Genomic DNA, 26,824 nt, shown 5'->3' with positions numbered 1-26,824 from the left:
GCTTGTGCGCACGCTCTCTCCCCTCCCCTCACTCTCTCTCTCTGGCAAATAAATAATTTTTTTAATAAAAATAAATAAAAATAAAAAAGAGTTTCAGAAAGCTATCTACCTTAGAGTCATGCAAATGAGGTTCAGCCCTCCTTACTTTTTCCATGTTTATTACTAGACTCTTCCACACTTCTGAACACAGGTACTGTTGCAGAGCAACGCTCCCGCACTGCACTTAACCAAAGTGACTGGAAAGTTTGAGAGTCTTGTTATTACTATCTTTGGTTTTTCTTTCTCTGAAACCTATTTCGTGCTTTTCAGTTTCCAGAGAAAGGACACAAAAAAGACACAGGGAGCCAGGGGATAAAACAAGTAAGGTTCCTGCAAGACTGCAGGCTTCGATCCTACTATTCCATAGAAGTTTACTAATATTTTTTAACAAAAACAATTTCAGTCCCTGGAACTTAGACATCTGCTTATTGTTCTAACACACCATTTAAAAATCAACCAGGTCCCCTTTTGTCTCGGCAACATTTGCCGTACTTCTAAATAATTTTTAAATTCCAGTTATCTGTTGGAACAATAACAGTCACAACCTACAAACCACAATTTGTACCACAAAGTCCAATCTCAGCCCAGATCTATTTTTGGCTTCACAACAGCTTGAACTAAAGAAGAATTTCACTGCATTGTTCAAGCATGGTCATAAATAGTCTCTGGAGGGGGGAAAAAAAGAAAGCTAAACAACATAAAATACTGTAGAAAACAAAAATGGTACAAAATATGAAAAGAGATTCAAGTTCAAACATTTGCTACATAAACGCACACACAACTGTGCTCATCTCCAATCTTCACTTGCCCCATTATGCTTCCTTAAACTCCATTCTTACATCAACTATAATTCTTAATTAAGTTGTTCTGAAGTCTATCTGCTTCCAACTCTATCTCCCCTCGCACCCCACCCCCATACAAGTCTCTGAGCTTTTCAAGGGCAGAACAAGTCACGTGAATAGATGTGGAAATCTGGGTGAGACGTAGGATGAGCAACACGAGGCACTTCCATTCCACCCTACCTTCACCTAACCTACAAGTTCTTAAAAATGGCTTTAGTTTGGTTTTTTCTTTTTCTAAGATTTTATTTGAGAGAGAGAGAGAGAGCGCGCGCACACACATGCACACAGCAGGGGGAGGGGCAGAGGCAGAGGGAGAAGCAGGCTCCCCACTGAGCAGGGAGCTGGTCATGGGACTCTACCCCATGACCCTGAGGATCGTGACCTGAGCTGAAGGCAGATGCTTAACCGACTGAGCCACCCAGGTACCCCTAGTTTGGTTTTTTGGGTTTTGGCTGTTTTTATTTATTTATTTATTTATTTTTAATTTCTTTATTTGAGAGAGAAAGCACAAGCCATTGAAGGACAGAGGGAGGACGAGCAGACTCCACGCTGAGCACAGACCCTGATGGGGGACTCAATCCCAGGACCCTGAGCTCATGACCTGAGCTGAAGACAGATGCTTAACTGACTCAGCCACCCAGGCGCCCCAAAAATGGCTTTAGTTTTGCTTCTGCTCCTGTACTTGATTCAAAGGCTAACAGCTGACATTAGTCCTTCTTTAAGTGAAGACTACAGGCTCAGTAAAACATGTGCAGACCCTCTCCTGATGGAAACTGACACAGCACATATGAGAAATGACACAGGGCAAAACAAAGTTCTTTGCCAGAACTGATTAATAAATTAAATTTATTTTAAGTTAAATTAGTAAGTTAAATCCATTTCAGCTGACCTACCTGATAGTCAGTACACCTCTAAAATCGTGTTTTCTGAAGCACTGAGCCATTGAAATAGAACCAAATAGAAGTGATATATTCAGTATTTGTCCAGCAAACCTTGTGGAAAAGCTAACCAAACTGAGCAAATCAGAACATAAGTTTCCAATTTTCTTTTCCAAATTAGAGTTACTTTCCTCAAACCCTATTCTGCTGCTCTAGGCTTCTGATTAGGTGGGGAAAGAGAAACAAAAATTACAGGGAAAAGCAACATGTTCAGTGATCAAGAAATGTACCAAATTTCCATTTATCCAGAAAACTCAAATCACCAGAACTTCCTTGATTAGTACCATGCAATGATGACTGATATTTACTTACAGGACCCTAAGACAAAGTTCTCAAATGGCTTCAGAATTTCTGAAGGAAAATGAATTACATTCTAAAATATTTTAATAACAGGATGTAAAACACACGAAAGCTACCACATCTCTCTCCATCACTCTTTTTGTTGTTGTTATTTTAGAGAGAGAGCACGCACACATGTGAGCACAGGGAGAGGGGGAGAGGGAAAGCGAGGAGAGAGAATCTCAAGCACACTCCCCGCTGAGCACAGAACCTGAGGCGGGGCTCATCTCAAGACCCTGAGATCAGGACCTGAGCGGAAACCAAGAATCGGATGCTTAACCGACTGCGCCACCCAGGCGCTCCTCTCCATCACTCATGATAAACAACACCAAAAAAGTACTGATACTATACTGAGCCAGCAAATGCCTCAGAATCCTTCTCACTAGACCAAACTGGAAATAGAGACATGACTTAGAAGTACAGTATAAACAGTGAAACAGTAGTGAGCTTATGACTTGGAAGTCAAAAAGGTCTCAGATTCAATCTTAGTTATGCCATTCAAAAACAGTGACCATACAATCTATCATCTAAAAAGCACCAGTTCTGAGAGTGACACAAGACAACAGGCATAAACTGGGACAATCCCCAGGAAACAGGACATATGGTCACTGTACTCAAGCCATATGGACCTTGGGCAAGTTACTTAATCTTGAGTCTTGGATGCACATCTGTAAAATGTGAATAACAGAGTACAGAATTAAACCATCAGTAACTATAAATTGCTTTCCTACTCCTTTTCAGCTATATAACCCTATGTTCTATGATACGAAACTAGACAGCTCTGAAACTCCAAAACCCCATACAGCCTTATGGAAGGACACATCAAAGAAATAAAAATCCATCCTTGAGAGAGTCAGGATTTTTTTTTAATCCACACATTCTCTTTTTTATTAGACTTTTTACTTGCAATTAAAAAAAATTAAATAAACCCAACACCTTAGTTCAAATTTATACCTGGGCACAACTAGTCACTCAGAACTTTGTTTCCACAGCTTTGCTTTCATAGCTTCATAAAAGCAGTCGTCTTGTGATTTTGTTTTTTGACAAGCCTGATGCACTTCTATACGATGAAAATTACCTTTATTCCTGCTGTTATCCTCAACGTTTAGAGCAATTCCTGGCACACAGTAAGTGCTCGATGTTGGTTGAATAAATGATCGCTACTTTAGAAATACGACCCTTCATTACCCAGCCGTAACCCTGCTATATATTCTCCACCCACAAGGATGGTCTGTAACCACCTATGTCCTTAACCTTCCCCCAACCTGAGTTTTCACATTCGGTGAAGAATAACAGCAATCCAAAATGTTTCTTCTCTATAAAGTCCTTTCACCCATTTCCCTATGGGGAATCCATCTTGAAATCCAATTAGGTTTCCAGCTTTTAGGAGATTCCCCCTCCCCTTTTATTTTTTCATTTTTTGAGGACATGCTTCTTTTTCTCTTTAACGATTTTTTATTGATGTTTAACTGACATACAATATCTTACTAGTTTCAGGTATAATTTAAATCTTGATTCAGCCACTTCTGACTCTTCACTCACTTTATCTGAAAAAAGACAAAACTGATTGTCCCCAAACCAGACTTATCTCCACCAGTTTCCCCTTCTTTTCTCCTACTCTCAGTGAATTCTCTTCATCCAATCAAAACTTTAGCACTTTCTCCCAAAAATTAAGGTATACATGCCAAAGACCACTCTACTTAATACTGATCAGAATCCAATTAAAAAAAAAAAAAAACCAAAGCAAATTAATACAGCCCCAATTCGACAGCACTGGAACGCCTTCAATGGTAAAATGGTTTTAAATTGTGACAAACCCCCAGGGGTCCCTAAGGCATTTCTAGGGTTTCTTTAAAAAAAAAAAAATGTAGTCAATCATAGACGTGTTTGCTTTTTCTCTGCCCCGCTGCCCCAGACTCAGACTGCTCTGGGGCTGGGGGTTTCAAGACAAAACAATGAAGCATTTGACAACCTCAAAAGGTCTGAATGACATTCTGGAAACAGTCAAACTTCACTTTGGGCTGCTCATGGAAGTACAGACAAATTGTGATACACCGCCCACCTTGAGCTTGGAATATACTCTAGGTGAGAGTAACAGCTTAGGCACTTTGTATTCAAAAAGACCTCTCTCGCAGACACATCAAGAATAGTTGTGAAAATTTCCTTCTGTACATTTCCTAAATGCCATGAATCCTCACCCACCACCTCAGTAAACAACCTATGACTACTTGTTGAAAATATAACTTATGTGGAAAGAAAAAATTCGCTCTAGGAACAGCAGACGGTTCTTATCCAAAGCTAAATAAAAACAGTCAGATGAAATTTTAAAGGTCTATTTAGAGAGAGTTGGAAACTTTGTGATTTTCACTGTCCCCCTCTCCAGAGAATTCCTTTCGCTTCACAAAAATAACTTCATTCAGATGGGAATAGGGGGGGAAAAACTGCAAAACAGAAAGAAGCGGAGTCTCAGTGTGAGCACAATATTAAATGTCTTGAAAGCAGACAGATCCTCAATAACGTAGCTTCAATAAAAACTTCCTAACCCTTTCCTTTTTTTGTTCCTTTGAGAAAATGGTGAAGCAATTTGCATTTACAGCTTAGTTCCTGTTTCCAAAATACCCCTTTAACTTTTTCTTTTCTCTTTTTATGGTAGGTATAAATAGCACCAAATTGTCAAATCACAGCTATTTTGTGTGCTACCTATACAAATAGGTCTGATTTCTGGCCAGCCATAAAACAATTACTGCCGAATTCCTCTGACTCTTTGATATCCAGCTTGTCCACAGGGCTTCAAAGCTAGCCTCCAGGACTTTTCTTGGGACACTGCTGAAAAACAACCTCAACAGAAACCCAGAAGATAAAATGTTCCCACTCCTATAAACACACAAAGACATCACTACAGAAATAAAACAATTCGGCAGCATGGTGGTGGGGTTTCTTCCCCTCCCCCCCCAAGAGAATTTAAGACGTCCAAGTACTTCGAGTTGTTTTTTAGATGTGGGTCCACTAGAATTTCTTCCCCCTCGTGCACAGGGCTATTTCCCCCATTTTCAGGCCTCCAAAAATTAAGAATTATTCTGCTTTCAGAGAAATTTTCTGATTTACTAGAATAACTTATCCCATGGGAACTTACTGGGATGGAACGAAAGTTCAGCTTGAGAACATAAATAACTATACAGCACAGGATTTACTCAATGTTGCAAAACTCATTCAAGCTACAAGCTTTGTATAAGGGTAAATTTGGTCAGCATATCGAACAGAGGAAATTTATGTATGGGCAACTGTAATTTTTGAGTAAACTAATAGACCTTAAAATGTGGCTTATGAAAAAAATCACTCCATGTGGGATGGTGCACGCACGAAAGGACCCGACATATACAGCACACACACGTGCTGAGGGGACCAGTCAGGCTATTGTCAACTAAACCACAGGAAAAAGCAATACATCTATTACAAGAAAATAAATGCTCATTCCCATTAGAGAAACTTCTCGTTTGGCATCTTAGGGGAGTGGTAAATATGATTGATTATAAAATCCCTCACTGCCCAGGTTCTTATAATAAAGTTTTATTAAAGTTGATACATACACACCCCCAAAGCTATGTCCCTGCACCTAAAAAGAGAAAGACGTGTTACTTTTTAAAATTCTTCTTACCAACGGCAGCGTGCCAGATCAGTTTTTCCTCAACCCAATACTTTTGGCATCTCTATCATAATATGCCAGTTAAATGAAAAAAGTATTTCACAAAGTAAGTAGTTGGCAAACACGTGATTCTGAATTAAAAGTACAGATGACACAGTCTCCTCGTTATATGAAAGATCCCAGATATGTTCATACAAGGGGAATACTACCTTTGCACCCAAAAACCGGCCCCTTACTTCTCCTCTTCTCTTTACCACCTGTAAGAATCAAGCACTTCTAAATCATTGATCCAGACCTGATTTTAGCACTCTTCTGTGATCTTATCCAAGGAACAACTTGTACATTTTTATCCAGTGACACAGAGCCAGACTGTTTTTTAAAAATCTATACATCAACCCTCGAAGTACATAGATGAGCCTTCTCATTATAACCCGAAAATTTATCGCTCTAAATTGGAGCCACCTGTTTATAGCTCTGATCTCAAGTACACAGCTTTTATCTCTTAGGTCAACTCTGGCACCTAACATTAGTACTAAATTTCCTCATAACAACTGGATTATGGAATCTCTCAAATTTAACTATATTTTCTCTCTGGTTGGTTTTTTTTTTTTTTTTAAACCAAGGCCAAATGCATTAACATACAACAAAATTCTCAACGTGATAAAAATGCATTAAAAGTAACCTTTAATCCATGCTATTAACTGATTTTATTCTATTTTGGCACGTTTGAAGTAACTCATCTAAGGATTAGTTAGGCTTTTCTACACTTCTTTTTATCAGGACTCTACCATTCTTGATTTAGTTTTGAGAGAAAAGGGTTTGCAAAAACGATAATAATCTCACAGCTGGAGATGGCTGGCAAGTCCGTTAGTGCTCATTGTGCCCCTAATTTGCAGGAAGCCTTTGTGCTCCTTCTACCCCTCGTTTTACATGCCGAGCAGTTTTCACTGATAAAGTACTTATAGACCAGTTATTTTAGATTAACGAAAAGCCCAGTAAAATTTTATGTAAAATGGCTGCGAACTTTCTCTTTAAAATACTGAAATGTATCTTCCATCTTGATTGCATGAAAATCTTAACCCTGATCATTTGCCTCAGTAGCTTTCCTGTGAGGATGCAAAGGGAGTCTTAAAATTTTTAAGAAGTATTATTTTCAAACAGAGAAGGAATCCAAAATTTTAGACTACGAATTCAGATTGAATGGCTGAAGCCTCAGGGCAAACACACTGATTTAATCACATAGCAGTAGGTTTCAAAATCTTGCTTTCTTCAGCCTTAACAATGAAGTTATTTCCCTGCCCTTTCAACCTATGGCAATGATGCAAACACATTATGCAGAAAGAACCCAGTATCCAGTATCGTTGGGATTTTTAACACTATGACATCAATGTCGAGAGTAGGTGGCATTGTTCTAACTCGACACTTACCCAAAATGAGATTGTAAAGTCAATGACTTAGTATTTCCTCTGGACTTCAAGCCCCAAAAAGGACACTTAAATACGCCACTGTTATGGATTGTAAGTCAAACTCCATTTCCACAACTTTTCACAAGTTGCCCAGTTCCCTTACAGTCTTCAGGTACAAAAAGCCAGGTCGAACTGAAAAGTCTAAGTTTTTAAATCTGCCTCAGTATAAGCAACACTGTTGAGACTTGTCATATTCCAAGACATGAAACCGTATGGTAATGGAGTGCTAAAGTTCGTCATTTTCTGCTACACCACCTTCCTATAAGTCACAAGTTCAAATCCCAATTACAGAGACTCCTATCCAACACAGCCAGGACATCGTTCATACGGAGCACTGCAAGTATATCTGCAAAGTAGAAAGGATAGTGTCTGAAACTAACAGGGTTAAACAACTTCTTTTGTGAGGCCACTGGCAAAACCTACAGCAGCTGTCTAACTTTGCCTTCAACGATCACAGCAAAACTGTAGGAAGGGATCCAATACAGCGCCAGCCCTGAGTAACCAGATCGTTGCTAGTTCATTTTCAGCCAAGGGAACGGATAATGAAAACAAAATTATTCCTCAGTCAGAAAGCTGACTTGACAAGCTAATTTTTACCAACCTTTAACTTTTATTCACATGTATGGACATAAGAGCGGTTTCTTTTTTGTGTGGAGACAATTTTAATGACTCTAAAATGCTGGCTACGTTAGATAAACCTCAGATGGCTATCACTGCTCTAAACCCACTTACCAAAACTACTGGAAAACTTTTTAGCTATGCAAGGACTAGTCCTGAGCTAAAATAAAAAAGAAAAGGCAAACATTTAGTCAGTGCCATAAACCGGTGAGACACTCAAATGATGTGAATTTTGCAGGGAAGAAAACTTCAGAAGTCACATCATTTTACATTATGACCTAAAATAAGTGTGTAATAATTTTTAATGCAAGAAACCTCAGCTCCTGCAAGACTGCAGTTGTGGACCTAAAATTACTTACATTGTTTAAAATAAACAAAAATCATCTCTCATCGTAGATCACCAAATGGCTTTACCAACAGATCTGAAGCCTGCTCCTAACTCTTCTCTACTTTAGCCTACGGAAAACAGGTATTTCAGGACTTAGAGATATGTACCCTAAATAGAAATCCAACATTCTTCAGAAATTAATTTTCTCAAGAATGTAAACCAGGGGAAAAAAGTAATCAAATCAGTGACCCAACAAAGTTATGTTATCACTCTGGCGAATAACCGCCGGTTCACACTGGGAAGAAACTCCAAAATTACTTTCAAATAAGTTATGCAGGACTGGGCGTGATGGCAGCAGTCCCCATTTCAATACTTACGATGTATAAGTAAATCTATTGTTTTATTTAAGTAAGTTTGCCTAAAGAAACATTTTTTTTCCCCTAAAGGGCAGTCTCAATCCAGAATTAAATTGTAATTCCAATCCTGTTTGCTTCCACGGAGTTTTGACCCAAAGCAATTTCAGTGAAATTTCAGGCTAGAATACATTTCAGCTACATGCCACAGGCAAGAGATACTGATTATAAACCTATCTAATATATTTTTTGATTATAATAGATCCTATCATCTTACAGTATTTCCGGTAGGAGTACTAGGACTTCAACAACTTAACAGTTAGAAATGACTACTAGTTGTTGGTTTCCTAAAGGAAAAAATTAAAACAAAAAAAATCTATGAATTAAAATATACACACAAATGGGTAGTCCTGAATTGACATGTATGAATGGCTTACTTGTTTTAAAAAGGAAACCTCAAATCCTGGGTTAATAATATGTGTCACTTTTAGGGATTTAAACCATAAATTCTTCAAATAAAATTAAATAAATTGATTTGTAAGTAATTAACTCTGGGACTTCAATCATGTAAAATTATCTCTGTATATTCTCTATGGCTCGGGAATTTAACTGGTTATGTTCAAAATAATACACTTAGTGGGTCTTGGAGCCCACTGCCTGTAAAATCTCCCATGGAGATTCAAGACCACCCATTGAAAATAGTACAACATTACTGCCTCGAGCAAGAAGCTGGTACATAGGACTGGTTATTCAAGTCTTTTAAATACTATTTTATTGAGGGATTGTGGGAGGTGGGGGAGGGGGCCAAGGGGGATTCATGAGTGGATGGGGGAGGAAATTCAGAAAAAAAACAGAAATTTCTAAAGCAAAGGTTCCTGTAGTTCCCCCTTCACTCCTCATCGCACCCTCCCCCCTTTTTAAACAGCTACATAAACAAAGTAATAAGTGCTCAATTTCAGGGAGAATTACATTATACTCCATTTGAACAGGCTACAAAGTACTTTTATTTGAAAAGCTGCTTCTCCTCTGTTATAAACAAATTTACCCGGCACCACTTTCAGACAAGAGAAGATGGCTAAGGGAGATGGGAGGCAGAGTTAGGAAAAATTCACTCAGTGTCTTAAATAGTTGATCCAATAAAGATCCTTTAGAGAAAACTGTAAGTCTATTTTTTTTTTCCTCCCAGTAGGCAAATCATACAGGAGGGCTTTTCTTTTCTAGCGTACTGCACCCTGTCTCTTTAAATTCCAGGCCTGCCCCATTTCCCACGCATTCAATGAAAGCAACACGTTTGCTGGCCTCTAGCCCACAATGTCAAGTAGTTTTCTTGCTATTGAATTTCAAGATTATTCTTTTGGATCATTTGCCCTTTAGTTTTAAGCACGCCAAAGCAAAAATAATGTCTTTCTACAATAACATAAAGAAAACGCTGAGGCCTTTACAAGTCTACAAGTAGAGAACACCTTGTCCTTTGGCTCTCCTTTCACTGCAAAATATGCTCCCACTCTATATGCTCCAATAAGGGCCATTTATACATTCTCTTGGTCTACCATAGCTTTGTCTGTGCTATAATAAAATTCTATGAGTATATTTAATTTAGTACCAAATTTGGAATTTCTAACAGTCTGCAACACTCCAACTAAGTCTTCGTATTACTCAAGTTCTCAAGGCTTTTGCGTGGTCCCCTGAGTAGTCAGAATAGGTTTTAAAGCAATTATTTGATTTTCTGTATTTGCAGTTAAGCCATCTACATAAGTTAATAATAAAAATAGCAAGCAATAAGGGGGAGCTGTAATCATGGGGCCAAAGAGTCTATTTTCCTAATTTCAAACACATCTTAATCCTGAAGAAAAGAAACCAGGCTATTATGAATCCCATTTAGAATTCTCTCCAAAGGAACAGAAATAGTTAAATAAGAATTTATCAGCAGAACCAAATGAAGCCCATGGAAAATGTTACTCCACATGCTAGCAAATGGAACTTAAAGTGGCAATTTTATTCAAGCAGCTAATAAAGAAATGCTCTGATCACAAACATCAATTTTTGTATTTCACATCCTGAGGTGGAGTTAATCTGTCATTTACGAATTTTGTAAAAGCAGCTAAAACCAAAGGAAAAACAGACTTATTCTTATTTGACGTACAGTTTTGACATGCATTTGCGATGGAAAGTATCTTTCAATGGTTATTTTTTTAGTGGTAAAAAGGTAAAGATATTAATATCCCACAGATCATAATATCATGGACTTAACTGGATGAATTTTGGATTGCAAAGAGACCTTTAAGACAACTAAAATTAACTCTATCATTTTGCAGAAATCATTTCGTTTAGTTGTGTTTAAGGAATGCCCATATTAATCTATCTGTACTGTACATAAATCATGAAATTACAATTCTCATTTTTTAAAACTTCTGGTTATTTTTGTAGTTTATATATGAAATATTAAACTGTTTTAATACTAAAATATTGTGTTTACACAAGTATGCATCCGTCCAAAAAGAACCGCCTCTTCTTTCCCTGCCCCAAACATTATTTTTGTCTTGCTTTTGGTAGTTGTTTGGGTGCTTTTTATTTCTCATAATTTACTATTTAACTTCCAAATTATATACAAAGACACAAACTGGAAATGGGTCTTTATTTGCAATTACAGATCCCATTTATTCCTGCCACTATCATGATACATCTAAACATGATATATGCCCTTTCATTTGCCATCAATTTTTAAACTCAGATTTAGGCTCTGGAAAATTCACACACATCAAGATAAACATACTGATTAACAAACTTATCAAAACTCCACAGGAAAAAAGATCAAAACTTTTCAAAACATTCCTAAGCACTCTAAAAATGTACACTGTACTGAAATATTAAACATGGTTGTCTTTCTGTTACAAAGAACATCTTATATGAATCATGTACTCATAAATCAGGTTAATCTGATTCATTTTACAACTTCAACACAGCAACTTTGTTAAGAAAGGTAAGAATATGATTTGCATGCTTTTCTTTAAAGTTCAAAATCAACTTTTGAAACATTTGTGCATATATTATAGTTCTATTAAAGGAAGCACTCAGAGTGACAAGGTGATTAAAATTTCAAATAACAAACTATGAAAGTGTTCCTTGGGAAAGACATTTTTACGTTCTAAATGAGATTACTTAAAAAAAAAACTAAAAAGCTTATTGTAAACATGTCCATATGTACATTTAAATATCTAGTTTTACCGTCACTTAAGTAATATGTCTTATTCAAGAAAGCTCAAAAAATCCAGTAAATTTTATAAGCATTTCCTGAAAGCTCCTTTCTATCTGCTAGATAGGGGTGCTGAATATTGGAATAAAGCCAATTTTTTTAAAAATTTTTTCTTGATATCCCATCTCCCAGAGATAACTTCTATTAACATTTTGCTATAGCATTTTCTTCCCATCTTTTCACTGATGTATTTTTATCTCTCGCATAATTCTCAAAATGTGAGTAATGAACAATTCTGGCCATTCTGATACAAAGATAATGGCCTGAATCAAGTACGAAAATTAAGGATGGGGGCACCTGGGTGGCATAGCGGTTAAGCGTCTGCCTTCGGCTCAAGGCGTGATCCCGGCGTTATGGGATGGAGCCCCACATCAGGCTCCTCCGCTGTGAGCCTGCTTCTTCCTCTCCCACTCCCCCTGCTTGTGTTCCCTCTCTCGCTGGCTGTCTCTATCTCTGTCAAATAAATGAATAAAATCTTAAAAAAAAATAAAAAGAAAATTAAGGATGAAAACAAAACAAAAAAAGAGCCTCTACAGAAAGATACTATATCAAGTAGCACTAACTTCAAGCTACTGAGTAGCCTTTACAACATAATTCTCGTTTCTTTGCTGTTCTCTTTAAATTGTCTGCGTTTGTGTATTTTTGTATATTTGTATAATTAAATCCTTGGCTCTAGCATCATTCACAATTCCTTTAACAAGTTGGAATGATAACTAGAATTTTTTTTTTAAATTAGGCAGCAAGTCACAAGTAAAAAGTGGAAGGGTAATTGCTTTTCAAGACAACTTCAATTAAGAATCTGAATTAGTAAATAGAAAACCTTAAAGGTATGATGAGTGATCAAATATTTGATGTACTGTACTTTCTTTTAACCTGTTTACATGGTAAGTCCAAGTCCCCAATTATTCTGTTGATAATAGAAACATAAGTAGTTATCTGAAACATGATGCTTCAGAAAAACAAACTGAGTGACAAAATTTCAAGGTCTGGCCTACATTATATGAAATAGGAAAAAAAAATCAGTTAACTTTCATGAAAAACGCAGTGGTCTAATAACCTGGTCAAGAGCCATATTTGAACCAGAAGTTCCAAGTAAACATAGGGTATCTTGAGTTCTTGGAATGTTCCAACCTACAAGCAGTGTTGAGGGCTGGCAAAAATGGCACCAATATTATCAGAAAGTAACTTTTCATAACAAAAACATAATCACCTATCTGGTTAATTACCCTACTTCCCTGTTACTGCAGGTGAGTCTTTCACCCAGTTCACTGTTCACTCACCATTAACAAAGGTAAAAATCCCAACATACAGAAGTTCATATCAACATTTTCTTTTTTCAAAAAAAATCATTCTCCGAACTACCACATTATGAAACGTAAGAAATTAAATACAGCAACACGTCTATCCACCATGATAACCAATACAGAGTTGATATCTAATAAATGGTAGTTATTTCATTAGGAACACACTAGATCAAGGATATGCTCAGAACTTATCCTTTAAAAAAAAAAAAAAACTAAGGAAAAATAATATTTCAGAGCTGGAAAAGCCCACAGAGCTTATTTAGTCCAAACACATCCCTCTGCCTCCCAGGCCAGAGCCTTTCCTACTGCATTGCTGAATACTGCTCTACAAGTTTCTGGAATACATCTGACTCCTATTTTTAAAGCTAAAAGGATAGTTGTATTTCATGGATTAAGTAGTTAAAAAAAAAAAAAAGTGACAGACCTGGCCAAGTCTCTCAAATTTGTGACTAACTTTTGAAAAAGCATCCAAAGTAGGTGAAAAAAAAAAAAAAAGATTAAGGAAGAAGAGACAGAAAAGGAGAAAATTCATTTTTGCCTACAACATAGGCTAAAACCCATTCTAGAAAATGTGATTCTCAGCCGACACAATGCTTCTTGCTAAATTCAAGTGGTGGTTCTGTTTACACAAAGTCAATTATTAGAGGTACAGAAGAAATCAGTTTCAGAACACGGAGTAATAATTTACCACTTAAGGGAGTGGAAGCTGAAGTCAGGATTCTAAAACTTAGCCGCCTTGCAGTATCTGCCTTTATACTGTTGCCAAAAACGTCCAATGTCCAGACTACATTGATGGAAGGTATGAGGACCGTCCACAGTGATAATATAGGTCCCATCTCATGGGACGTGTAACTAATGCAACATAGGAGGAACAACAGACACATATACAAGGAGAGGCCAGTGCAGGACTCATGGAGCATGTAACACGTGCTCCCGCTCAGTGTTTATATGAGGAAAAAGTAGCTTCCCACTGCTCCTTACTGTATCTGTGCATAGGTAGGAAGTCGCACAACAAGCATCTGTGGTAAGACAATTTGGAGCTACATCGACATTTTGAATAAGCTATCCCACTAAAAGCAACCAAATCCCAACAGCCTAAACTTGATTTTTCATTTAGTCACTACAAAACAGTTGCTTATAATACGGGAACAGGGAAAGAAATTAAACAACAGAAAAAAAATTTGTAAAATAAAATATTTCTTCAATACAAAGAAACCTCTCATTATGCTGCAACTCCCACTAATGCAGTATTTGGGGTAAAAGGTATGGATAACATAAAGTCCAATGAACCTTGCTTTTAAACATCCAAAATGTTACAAATGTACAGCAAAACAAATAGGTACCTAAAATAATCTGATAGTAATCTCCCCCAACACCACCCCGGTTAGGAGGGGGAAGAAGTAGGACATAAAACCCATCTGCAAAGATTAAAGACGTCATGTAGACTAAATTTGTATCCAGATACATTAAGAGGCAAGCAACTCTGAGAGCCGCTGCAGGCCACTGCTGTTATTAATATTTTAGGAAACTGTTAATGTATATTTTGCTTCTTAAAATCAATACATACACACAGCATTTGGCCCGGTATTGATGGGAAAATAACGATTTCTGCTGAAAAAAATCTACTTTTGGCAAAATTAAATATTTTAAAATTTATTTGGCTCAGAGAATATCAATCTTCTGACATGGATAATAACTCTAATTAAATTCAACTGGTCATCTTTATAATCACTTATGAACATTATTTTAAATAAACGGACCTTAGAATTAAGTTCAAGATAAACCATAATTTTCTTTAAAAAAAAAAATGATGCATTGATTTTATCCAAAGAGTTAATTGTTAACTACTACATACCAACTAAATCACACCCAAATACTAGCGTTATCTGTTTAGAAACTCAATGATAATAGCCTTCTTCAGGCCTTAATCACTGCAAATGTATCACACTTAAAAGAATTATATCATACAACATTATTTCTTAAAACAGTGTTCTGGACCCTTTATGGAATTGCTATCCTACCGTGGTGGGGAGGCAAAATATCAGGGGATACCTACCATTTAGTAACAATTTTTCCTAATGATTTAATCTCAAAGGAAAACCTTAAATTAATCCACACAATAAATCTGATTTTGCCTGAAAGTAGCTGTAGAACTTTTCCCCCTTCAACAGCATCTACCATGGTTACCACCACTTAATTAAATCCTAGATCATGTCTACAAAAGCAGTTATTGCTGAACATTTGTCTGCTAATGTAAGTGAATAATTATTCAACATTTTAAAAGTAAACATTTACCACCGTTTATTACTAGCTATCTTTTTGCACCAGCACATTTGTGACTCATTGTGTCTACATGCAAGATCACTTCACATTTCTAGGCTTCCGATTCAAAGTAAAAAGAGGATAAATAAAGATGAAGAATCTCAAATGTCCTTTCCAGCTCTACAAGACACAAGCACGTTGAAGGCAGGGACCTCCTGTTTCTTACTTCTCCCCCAGTCCTTTCCCCGTATCCTGGGGATATAAAGTCTGTTGGTTAAGCACATTACCAAGCCCACAAATTATATTCTTAAACAAAACCCCAAAACCACACAGGAAAACAAAACAAAATAGATCAATTTGGCAAAATTAAAAACTTGTGTATGCCAAAGAGATACCATACATTAGGCTACAAGAAAAAGAAACAAGAATGAGACAAAATATTTTCAATGCAAATAACAAAGGATTAAAATCCTACAGATAAGAAAAAGACAAAGATCCCAATAGTTTCTTTTTAAAAAAAGACAAAGAATATTTTTAAAAGTCAATAAAGAGGAAATCCAAACGGTCAGTAAACATATAGAAAACTCTTAACCCCACTGGAAACCAGAGAAATGCAAATGAAAACAAAAGATACCATATTTCAACTAAATATAAAAATAAGAAATCTGAAAATATCCAACGTTGGCAAAGCTGTACAGAAAATGGTACTCATTCCCTGACAGAGTATAAACTGTCACAACTACTTTGTAGAGCAATCTGACAACGTCTAATACAAATGAAAACGCACACACAACTCAAATTCCAGGCCTATGTCCAAAATCTTGTTCATTTGTACAAGGTAACACGTTCAAAGATGTTCACTGCACAGAAAATGACCTATATATTCTTTAATAGGGGAACATAAAAGTAAGCATAGACCCTCTTCCTACCATGAAATACTGAAAAGAAGAAACTAAAGGAAATAAATTGGTTCTCTACAGATGAAATGTGTGTGAAAAGGTTCAAACATGCAGAGTGGGGGGAAACAGCAAGGTACAAAATTATTCACTCATGAAAATGTTCTGGAATTAAACAGTGGCAACTGTCGCACAACATGTGAATATACTAAAAGCCACTGATGTTACACTTCAAAGGGGTACATTTTATAGTATGCGAATTATATCTCAATTTTTAAAAAGGATTCATCCAGCATGATACTGTTCATGGAGATTTTGTAACATATTATTACTTGCAGTAGTATAAATGTGCAAATGTACATAAACAGAATGGAAGAAAGTCTGGAGTTGAAAGAAAGGATTGGGAAGCATCTAAAAACTTTAGCGGCATCTATAATACCTAATCCTCTAAAATCAAAACAAAAAATCAAATGTGATAAAACGTAAACATTTATTCAACCTTGATAGTGGGGATATGAATGTTTGTTGTATTATTCTTTCCTTTGTATCTTCCTGGGGTTTTTTGGGGTTTTGTTTGGGTTTTTTGTTTTGTTTTGGGGTTTTTTTGTTTGTTTTTGTTGTTGTTGAGCAATACAACGACAGCACAAAACAGGCATATCATAAACGACAAACAGTAAATATATACATACCTAAATATATGCAGCACTGTTAATTAAATAAATGCAAATAAAAACGAAGTTTTGCTTCATCCAGCAAATTGACAAAGATTTACAAAAACAAACAAACAGTTAATTCCCAGTATTGGCAACCATGTGGGGAAAAGGGAATTCTCCCAATCCCTGGGGAAGTATAAACTGATATAATCTTTTTGGAGGAAAGTTTGGTAATGCATTTATCAAAATTTTAAATTTTTACACCTTGTCTCGACTATCTCCTGGGAAATTTAACACAAGGAAATTACAGGAAAAACCATAAAAACGAATGTCTCAGATGTCCATCATAGCATTATTCATAACAAATTAAAACTAAGAACAATCTAAATGTCCACGTGAAGTTGTAATGAATGTATATTTGATGTAATACCATAAAATCCAGCTCTAAAAAGATGATATTTATCATATACCAGGAGGGTAGGAATATTAATTTATGCTGTATCCCCAGCTCCTAGAAGTGTTCTAGCCACATAGGAACTCCAAAAATTACCTGTTGAATGAATTCAGGTAATTTATAGTTAACGTGTGTGTGTGTGTGTGTATGTGTGTGTGTGTGTTTGTATATACAGATATAGCTATCTACTAAAATATTAATTATGGTTCTCTATAAAGAATTTTCAGGTAACTTCTCTTTATATTTGTACGGTTTGATTTTTCACAATGAACACACACCTATAAATTAAAAAAAAAAAAACACCATTCTCAATTGCATGAAAAAAATATATGGGTTCCTCATAAAAGCTGCATTGTACACTGTACAAGTTCTATAAGTTTAAAAAAAACTAATGAATTACCTGTAATATCAATGGACTCTTTCCAGACAAATTACATTCTCAAAAATGAATACTGCACTACAAACAAGAATAAGGAGAACCACAAAATACAAGAGAATAAAAGATTAAAGCATGAAAATGTATGTTACAAGGAAGAGATGAACTACAGAGACTCTGGCCACACACACACAAAGCAAAATGTTTCAAAAGAACATTAATATGTATCACTGAGACAAGAGAATTTCTCTTTCTACATGGTAGCTTCTTCTTTGAGGAGTAAAACATAAAATCAAGCAAGTATAAAAGCCAAGGGAAAAAATTACAGAATTCTATATCACTTTCATCGGGACAGTAAGAAACCCTGAGATCAGAGATCGAAATCATTCTAAAATCTGTCCAATAAATATATTTAAATATAAATAAAGTTCAGTAATACACCAAGTCCTTGCTTAATTATGTAACTGGGACAATTGTGTTTCACATCTCCTCCCCTCCCAAGTATTTAAGCTTTCCAAGTTACCTTTTGAAGACGTAAGCCACTAAGAGAGTTAAAAAGAAAAAAAGAAGAAGAAGAAGAAGAAGATTCTCTGCATCTTAGAACTGTAAAAGCTGTGTTAAGTAGTAAGGGTCATCTGTAATAGTTGACCAGAAAAACAACTAAAGGGCTAAGGTTGACCTGCAGAAGACCACTGGAAACAAACTTGAAAGAACAAAGAATCTTAAAGGTAAAATTAAGAAAGCGATTGATATCCCTGCCAGGTCTACCTCACAGAGGTAGTTCTAGAGACGGTCACCTAAAATAAGAGATGTAAAAGGCTTCTGCTTATACAAATAATATGCCATAAACTGGACAATGATATTAATGGTAAAATATATCCACTAAAACCCAAGTTTGGATTTTCTTTTTCTGAAAAAAAAAAAAAAAACTGTTAGAGAATTGCTATAATAGAATTTAACCGTGCAAATACCTTGGAAGACTTATCTTTCCTCTTTCCATTAAATGTTTTTATTAGCAATGATAATAATGGCTTTAAAAACTCAGCTTCCACATATTAATAGGGGAGCTGATCCGTGCCAGGTTCTGTGTTGAATATTTTATATCAAGAGGTTCACTGAGTGTATTCGGGGACCTCAGGATCCCCAAAACCTTTTCCAGGGCAATCCTATTGCCTATTTTTATAACAACTCTAAGATATTATTTGCCTCCTTCACTCATTCTCTCATGAGAGTACTGTGGAGTTTTCCAGAGGCTACATGATGTGTGATAACACAACAGACTGAATGCAGAAGCACGTAAGCTGATCCAGTTATTTGAAAACATCAAAAAGATTTGTACACACAAAAAGTAAAATAATACCACACTTCTCACTCCTTTTTCTTGAAAATACCCATTTTTCATTAAAATACTATTCACATGCTACCTTTAATGGGTTGATTATTGTTATCTTTAAACAAATTAATAAATAACTTTTTAAATGTCTCAAGTTTAATTTCTAATACCATAAATATCCATAGATATAACTTACCTAGAAAAAGCTCTTTGGAGTCAATTTTTAAAAGTGTAAATCAGTCTTAAGACAAACAAATTTGAGGACAGCTGATTCATATTTAACCCTCAATTTATGAGATAATGGTTCTATTCTTTCATCATTCCAGGAACACAGATAAGATCACGAAAGGACTTGCTCAAGATCATACAAGGAGTGGGGCACCTGAGAGGCTCAGACGGTTCAGCGTCTGACTGCAGCTCAGGTCATGATCTCAGGGTTCTGGGACAGAGCCCCAAGTTGGGATATCCTGTTCAGCGGGGAGTCTGCTCCTCCCCCTCCATTCCCCTGCTCCTGCTCTTTCTCTCTCTCAAATAATAAATAAAATCTTAAAAAGAAAAAAATCATACAAGGAGTCTCTTAAGCCAGCATTTGAATACAAGTCTGTAATTCCTAACCCTAACTCCTCACCGCTGAGCAACAATATCTACCCAAGACAGTTCTATATTGGGTCTTTACTCTTTGTCTTTTAGTCTTAAAAAGTAATGAGTGCTCACTGGAATGTTTTAAATATACAGAAGTAACTTTTAAAAAATCGAACACTATAAAAACAACCTCCTATCACTGCCTGTGCACCCACTAGAGAAAACTACTGGTAGGAGCTGGGTTCCCGCTCATCCAAAATTCATTTAGTTATACACACACACACATACACTTTTTATTTGTACAACATACTTTTTAAATGGATCACACTGATTTAGTGACTTGCCTTATTTCCCTTAATATCTCTCGCAGATCATCCTGCATCTACAAATAGATTTACCCCCTTTTAATAGATCACCATCATTTAACTGTACCCAGCAGGGGTCCTCTCTATGGCTTGCTTCCAAATTTTTGCTGTTTAAAAAAGTCGCAAGAAATATGTTGTAGCGTTGTATAGTTGTGAAGCCTTATCTGTTGGAAAATCCCTGGAAGTAAAATTGGTGGATCAAAGGGTATAAGCATTTAAAATCTTAATAGATGTTGCCAAATGCCCTCCACAATGTCCATGCCCGATCTGCATTCCCACTAATAGCACAGGAGATTTCCTTCAATAATTCAACTTTTAAGTGCCTTGGAAAATTATGCTGTATGTTGCTTCAAAATGCCAAGTAGCAGAACTGCTCTCAATGGTCATCTTAATTCCATGAAGAACTCTACACAAATCTTCTAACACTCACTGAATGTATCAGAATAGTTATCCGTCTTTATTTTTTCCTGAAACCTTTTAAATAATTCAGAAGAGAAAACACACCAGGTGCACGCAGTATCTTCAACTAGTTGGGTCTCAAATTTTAGGTACCCTGATAAAAAGTTACCCAAGTTATTTCAGAAGACTCTTTAACACAAATCAGAACTATGCAGTAACACTGGGTTCAACCTTTTAAATCAAAGGAAAGTTCTAAGTGTGGATTTATTATGCTTTATCTGCCCACTCAAAGGACTAGGGCTACAAATAAAAAGCTATCGAATCATACCAGTGGCCAAATTAGCTTACATAAAATAATAAGCAACAGATTTCATATCATAAATGTCAATGGAACAGACTGCAATAGTTAAGAATGGCTGTAATTGGAAAGAAAGTTCACTCAAATTCACATCATACTGAAAATGAAAACATTAATATTTTAAATGAAATGTTTTGAATGTGACCATTCATTTCAGTCATATCAGACTATTATAAATCTTTGGTACTAATAAATAAGATATGGTCTTTTTTTGCAAGTAGATAGTTTTAAAATGCATTATACTCTGACCTGCCTATTCTGCACCAGCTAATGGATATTCCAGGCTTCACTATTTCATCAAAATCTCTCTTCTAGGACTCTGGGCTAGTAATTTTAAGTTAAAAGTCTCCAACCCATCTTTGAGACAGAGTAAACCCTCATTAATTCAAGTCCAATTAGCTCAATTCTGAAATGGTACATGTAATTCTCATTAAGCAACAAGTTGAAAATACTGTAATTTCTCCCTCTACAAGTTCTCATAATATTACTGTGAAATAAAGGAAATCAACCTGAAAATCAATTTGCTTTTCCAAACCAAAGATTTACAAAACTAAGGACTCATCCATCTTCATGGCTGAGCAGTTCATCCTCAGTGTGAAGGTCCATTTCTGTTTATCAGCTACTGTATATAGTGAAAGTGATTTAACCTGTCATTATCAAGAGCCATTTACAGCTTGGCGTAAGTGCATTTCTTTTAAATATCTTGTAACTCATATTTCTCACAAAGCCATTCTTGCAGTTTCTCCCATTTCCAATTTCTCACTTACAGATCTATAAAATGGCAAATATAGCACCTTAAAAGGTACAGAAGTAGATTCTGCAATGCCTGGCATCCTTATTCTGTATTTATTCTTATCATTTTGAAAGATGTTATAAGCCCAAATATAAGTCTCAGGATTAAGTGGCATGTTTGGTGTTACTTGAATTTACAACTAACTAGTCCCAATGAACAGAGAAACCTTCTCTTGCAATCTGAATCATGTGTAATTACAGTATGACAAGGTCTCTCCTGGGCTATGTAAGCTGGCATTTTTCCCAGGACTTGTCACATCATGGGAAGCACACATACAAATAAAAATCCAAAAATAAACATTTTAAAACAATGGCTTATAGACTACATAAAGAAACTCCACAGTTGAAAATAAAACACTGAAGAGCCCAACCAGCAAGCAGGCATCTCTCACTGGAGACGGCTAAGACATCAGTGTTATCAAGCAGCTTACCACGCCTAGCAACAACTCCCAGGTGTGGGCTTTGCAGGGCAGCACCCTCATGTTCCCTCGGGCTGGGCAGAAAATCATTAAGTAGGGGAAATGCAGGGGAACATGGCCACAGACACACTGAAGCAGAGAAACAGTGGTGAATTCTGGGGAGGCTGGTCATCTTTAATTTCATAATGCCAATTGCTTGATTGTTAAGGCGCCTAAACAAAGTTATCTTAAGAGCTACATCTTCTGCCAACTGACTTAGTTTTCCTAATACAATAAATATTGCTTTTGTTGTTGTTGTTGTTCAATGTATTTCATCTCGAAGTGAGTAGCAGCCAAGTAGTCCTAACAGTGGATACCAAGGACCTTAGAAGGTGGTTTCTTTTGTTTAAACTCCTCTGCAGTGGCTCTATAGATAACATGGAAAAGGGAGAGGGAGAAGCATCACACCCAACCTCACATAGTGACAGAAACTTGACAACGCTCATCCTAATTACAGTGTTGAGGAAATATGAAGTAAAAGATCTCTGGCTATATTTTGATTTAAAATGCTAACAAAATCAAAATGTTATTTCCTAGAGGCCATGCATATTCCTACCCCTCTATTAGGGGCTGTATTAATTTATTAAGCATCCAGCAAAGCCCATCAAATTCAACTGTGCAAGTTTTCGAGAGGAGCTAAAAAACAAACCACTAAAGGCAAAACACACAATCCTACACCACATTCCATGAGCTCTGGAAGCAAAAATAAGCATCCACACAAACCTCTGCCACCTTTGGAGGTGGCATTTCTCCTTTATTCAGCTCTTCAATGCTCAATAAAGTAGCTCTAAGCAGAATGGATTTATTATGATGTTACTCTAAGAAACTGCAGGAGTTCTAGATGCCAATAAAGATTACGGATCAAATGGAAGATAACTACTAACCATTGTGTCGAGTTAGATAAATAAACCCGCTCACAAACAAAGCACCTTATTGTATTTCTACTGTTACCTCCACTAATCCAACTAAAACAACCAGACAGTAGCTTTCCGGAGGCTGAAGCGAATAGAAATCGGATTTCCCAAACCCTCTTTAAATTTCTTCCAAAATAACACCCCGTTTCTTTTTTTCAAAACTGCCCTGCCCTTTATGGAAGATGTCTGGGACCCGAGCGGGCTGAGCTGGATTATGCAAACTAAAGACCCAGGCTAAAAACCAAGGTGGGGAAGGACAGAAGCAGAAGGCAGCACCACATCGTTCCTCTGAAACTTAGCTTCGACCTTTGCGGGGACCCTCTTCCCCGCAGATCACATGGGGCAGAGACTCCGGAACGCTGCTCGCAAATCGAAGGAGCAATCAAGCGCCAACGGGGGCTAGGGACGGGTAAGCCCCCCGACTACCCAGAAAATGCCGACGGTGCCGAAGAGGGGTGGCTAACCCACAGAAAGGAAAATCTGACAACCGGCACCCGGTGCCGAATACACAGGGAGGAAGGCAGAGAAGACCCTAAAGAGAGGCGACTTCCCAAGACGGAACAATAACTACATCCCATGCATGCCTTGCTAATAACACAGGTAAATCTCAATTTCTCTAGGAAAGAAAAAAGGCGCAAGCTGTTTATTCCCTCCAGCCCCACCCCCCTCGACACCTCCAAACCCAACAACTAATTGAACCTTCCCCACAGAACCCGCTGCTAACCCCAGAGGACCGGTGAGGGCTGGCTTGGGATGAATAAACACTCGACACCTGACGGTCCTTTCTCGGCGGTGACTTTCCCGAGGCCGAAGTGGCGCGCGCGCGGGCGGGAGCCCGGACCTGGCCAGCGCGGCGCCGCGCACCCTGGTCCCGAGGCGACGCCGGCGAGCGCGACGCGGGGGGCGGGGAGAGGGGCAGGGGGACCGCCCGGGCCAAGCGATTGTTTCCTCCGCGAGCAAAGACATTTTTTATCAAGCTCCTTTTGTATTCGAGCCCTACCTCTTTTTGGCCTAGGAAAGCTTTCGTGCAAGTGGAAGACGACTTTCTCCACAAAGTGCTGTATGTTACTGTGCTCCGGGCCGCGCACGAACACCATCCAGTCGTGGGTGAAGCCCTCCACGGTGGGTTTTTTCCTCACCTGGGCGCGGTGCCCCAGCTCCAGCTTCACCTGCACGGCACACTGCGGGCAGGGGGAGGAGAGAGAGCCGTGAACAACAGGAAGGCGACCGTTCGACACTGAACATTGCGCCTGACATTTTTTTTCCTCCTTCTTGAAACGCACATAAAAGGAAACGGCGGTGCCCTCTGCATCCACGTTTCACGCGCGTGGGCGCGCGCACACCCCACACCCCCAAAGACACCCCGCCCGGCCCCCGGCGCCCCGCATCCAAACCCGCAGGGATTGTAACGGAATGTTGCCCCCAATCGGGAAGGGGGTCCGGGGTGGGGGGGAGAGGGGAGAGCACACTCAGCCACTACAAACACGACAACAAATGCATCGGAAACAAATTAGAAGACAATTAGGAGGCGATGCCGGGGCGGTTTCCCGGCGTGGGAAGGGAGGTAGCCTGGACCCCGAGGGGGGATTCTGGTGAGCCCCCTCCCTGAAAGTACCGCGGCGACAGGCACACGCCGAGGAAGTCTTTGTGTACGTGTGTGTGTGCGTGCGTGTGGAGCGCTGTGCCAGGCGGAATGGAAACTACAGGCAGCCTCTGCTGATGGGCACAAACTCCCGTGCTCTGAGCACTGGGTTCGTGCACAACAAAAATGAGACGTCGTCACACACACACGCCCGCAGGAGAACACGGCGAGGCATCCATAACTTAAGGCACCCCGCACCCCCCAGCGAAAAGCCCCACGCGATCGGCGAGGCCAGCCTCACAGAGCCCCCGAAACACACTTCCAAGAGCCAAAGTGGCCCCAAAGTAGCTCCCTCCTCCCCCCGAAAATAAAATTCAGAAAGGCAGGGCGGCGGGCGGACAGCCGCCGAGGCTCGACTGCGCACAGCCCGGCGCGGGGGCAAAGTTGCGTGCGGCCCCGCGGCTGTCAGCCCGCACACTCCGGCTCACACACGCGCGCCGCGGAGAACGCACCATCGTAGCGGCCGCCGAGGCTGCTCGCCGCGTCCCCGGACTGTGCCCGCGGCTCCCGGCGGCGGCGGCGGCTGAAATATGGCTGAGTTATTATTCGCCTCCTTCCACCGTGTGAGTGTGTGTGTGAGTGCGCGCGTGTGAGCGAGAGTGCGCTTCTTGCGATTGCAAAGAGAGGCGAGGAGAGAGGGAGGCGCGGGGGGGTGGGGAGTGGAGGGGCGAGTGTGTGAGTGTGTATGTGTGTGTGTGTGTGTGCGCGCGCCGGGGGGGGGGGGGGTTGAAGGGAGGGAGGGGAGCGGAGGCTGAGGGAGAGACAGCAGCTCCCTGCAAGCCGTACCAACCTTTCTCTAATTGGAACCGCGGAGCGCTGGCGCTGTCTGGGCTGCGGCGGCGGCGGCGGCGCAGGGCGAGGGAGGAAAGGCGGGGGGGGGGGGGGTCTTTTATTATTTTTTTTTGCATGTACTTACCGAGCTAGCCATGCCTGGGGGCCCGGAGGTTTGCTGGGGTGTTGTGTGGTACCCCCCTCCCCCGCCCCCCTCAGCTGTAATTCATGAAGAGGCTGCTATGAATGAGAGCGCGCCCAGGAGCGGAGGGTAGATGGCGGACATTCTCTGCCTTTTTCCCCCCGCGTTCGCTTGCTCGCTCGCTCGCTCGCTTATTAAACTCAGCCCCAAAAGCAAAAGCAGCAGCAGCAGCAGCAGCAGCAGCTCCAGGGCCAGAGGATGAGATTCCGGAGCATGCGCCGTGGCGCCTGACACCGGGGCTCCGAGCCTTACGGGGCGGAGGGAGGGCGCGCGGGCGGGGCGGAGCGCGCGGGGAGGCCGAGCGAGCAAGCCAGGGGGAGCTCGAAGGAGCCAATCACCGGCCACCTCCCGAAACCCCGGCGGCCCGCACCGCCACACTGGAAAGCCCTGCTTAAAGTAACAGGTTCCTACTGGGGAGGAGGGGGGGAGGTGGAGCAGAGGGCGGGGAAGGGGCGCTAGAGTGGGGAGAGCGGCCAGCTGGGGAGCCATCCCAGCCCCTGTGTAAACTCCTCTCGCCCTACAATAAAAAACGGATTAAAACTGCTGGAATGTAGCCACTGCCTAGAGCCCCCAGCAGCCGGAGAAGGGGTGTTAAATCAAGTCTTCGGCGTTTGCACGCTCGTGGTGGGGGGAGCTTTCTTTTACTTTCCACCCCGTCTGTTTGTGGTTTTGTGCTGAAAAGGCAAGAACTCACGCCCAAACAAACTTTTAAGGACAGAGCGAGAGCAGTGCCACTCTACAAACAAAACATCAAAAAGCACTCGCTGAGACTGTTATAACCGGCAACAATCCCCTGGCCCCCTTCCCAAGCTACTCGCAGGCACCCGCCCACCGGCCCCACTCCCCGCCCTTCTGCCACCGCCACAGAAAATTCAAAAATGAAATGAACAAAAATGCCATTTCCTTCCAAGGGAACTCCTCCCGCTTTGGTAATCCCCGGCTGGGAGGCATCATAAAGCGGTGCCCAGGTGAAAGTGAGACACCTGGGAGTACCGGGTGCAGACCCTCAGGGACCGGGCTTGGAGTTGTTTTCTTCGGGAGGTTTCCCCTCCTGACAGCCTGGTGGGTTGCATCAGAACGTGGAGGATTGTCCTCTGAGGACACGCGGGGCAACTGGGAGTCTTAAAATAGCAGATAAAGTTAATACTGGCAGTAATGTGCATAAATTGGATTATAATCTTTAGGCGTATTGGTGACAGCCAGCGTAATCCAACTCTGGGTATTAATCCGGTTAGGCTCCCAGG

At 39.6% G+C, this 26,824-nt stretch overlaps 1 protein-coding gene across 2 annotated transcripts in view; it reads right to left on the bottom strand.

Moving 5' to 3' along the window:
- MLLT3 (MLLT3 super elongation complex subunit) overlaps positions 1-25,801 on the bottom strand; it is a 268,030-nt gene extending 242,229 nt beyond the window's left edge. The window contains exons 1-2 of one of the 2 annotated variants that reach the window (XM_045780385.2): positions 25,524-25,801; positions 23,966-24,146 (exon numbers count right to left, since the gene is read on the bottom strand). In XM_045780385.2, coding sequence (XP_045636341.1) covers positions 23,966-24,146; positions 25,524-25,535 — 193 coding nt within the window. In that variant the 5' untranslated portion in view covers positions 25,536-25,801. Of the gene's footprint in view, positions 1-23,965; positions 24,147-25,059; positions 25,233-25,523 lie in introns of those variants that run through there. The other variant, XM_045780386.2, reaches the window with a different exon arrangement.
- Positions 25,802-26,824: the final 1,023 nt, after the last annotated feature.

The sequence above is a fragment of the Ursus americanus genome, chromosome 18 (assembly GCF_024610735.1).
Source record: "Ursus americanus isolate L20-20 chromosome 18, mUrsAme1.1.p, whole genome shotgun sequence".
In the NCBI taxonomy this organism is placed as follows: Eukaryota; Metazoa; Chordata; class Mammalia; order Carnivora; family Ursidae; genus Ursus; species Ursus americanus.
Note: the sequence above shows the minus strand (reverse complement) of the source record. Positions and strands in the feature narration are given on the sequence as shown.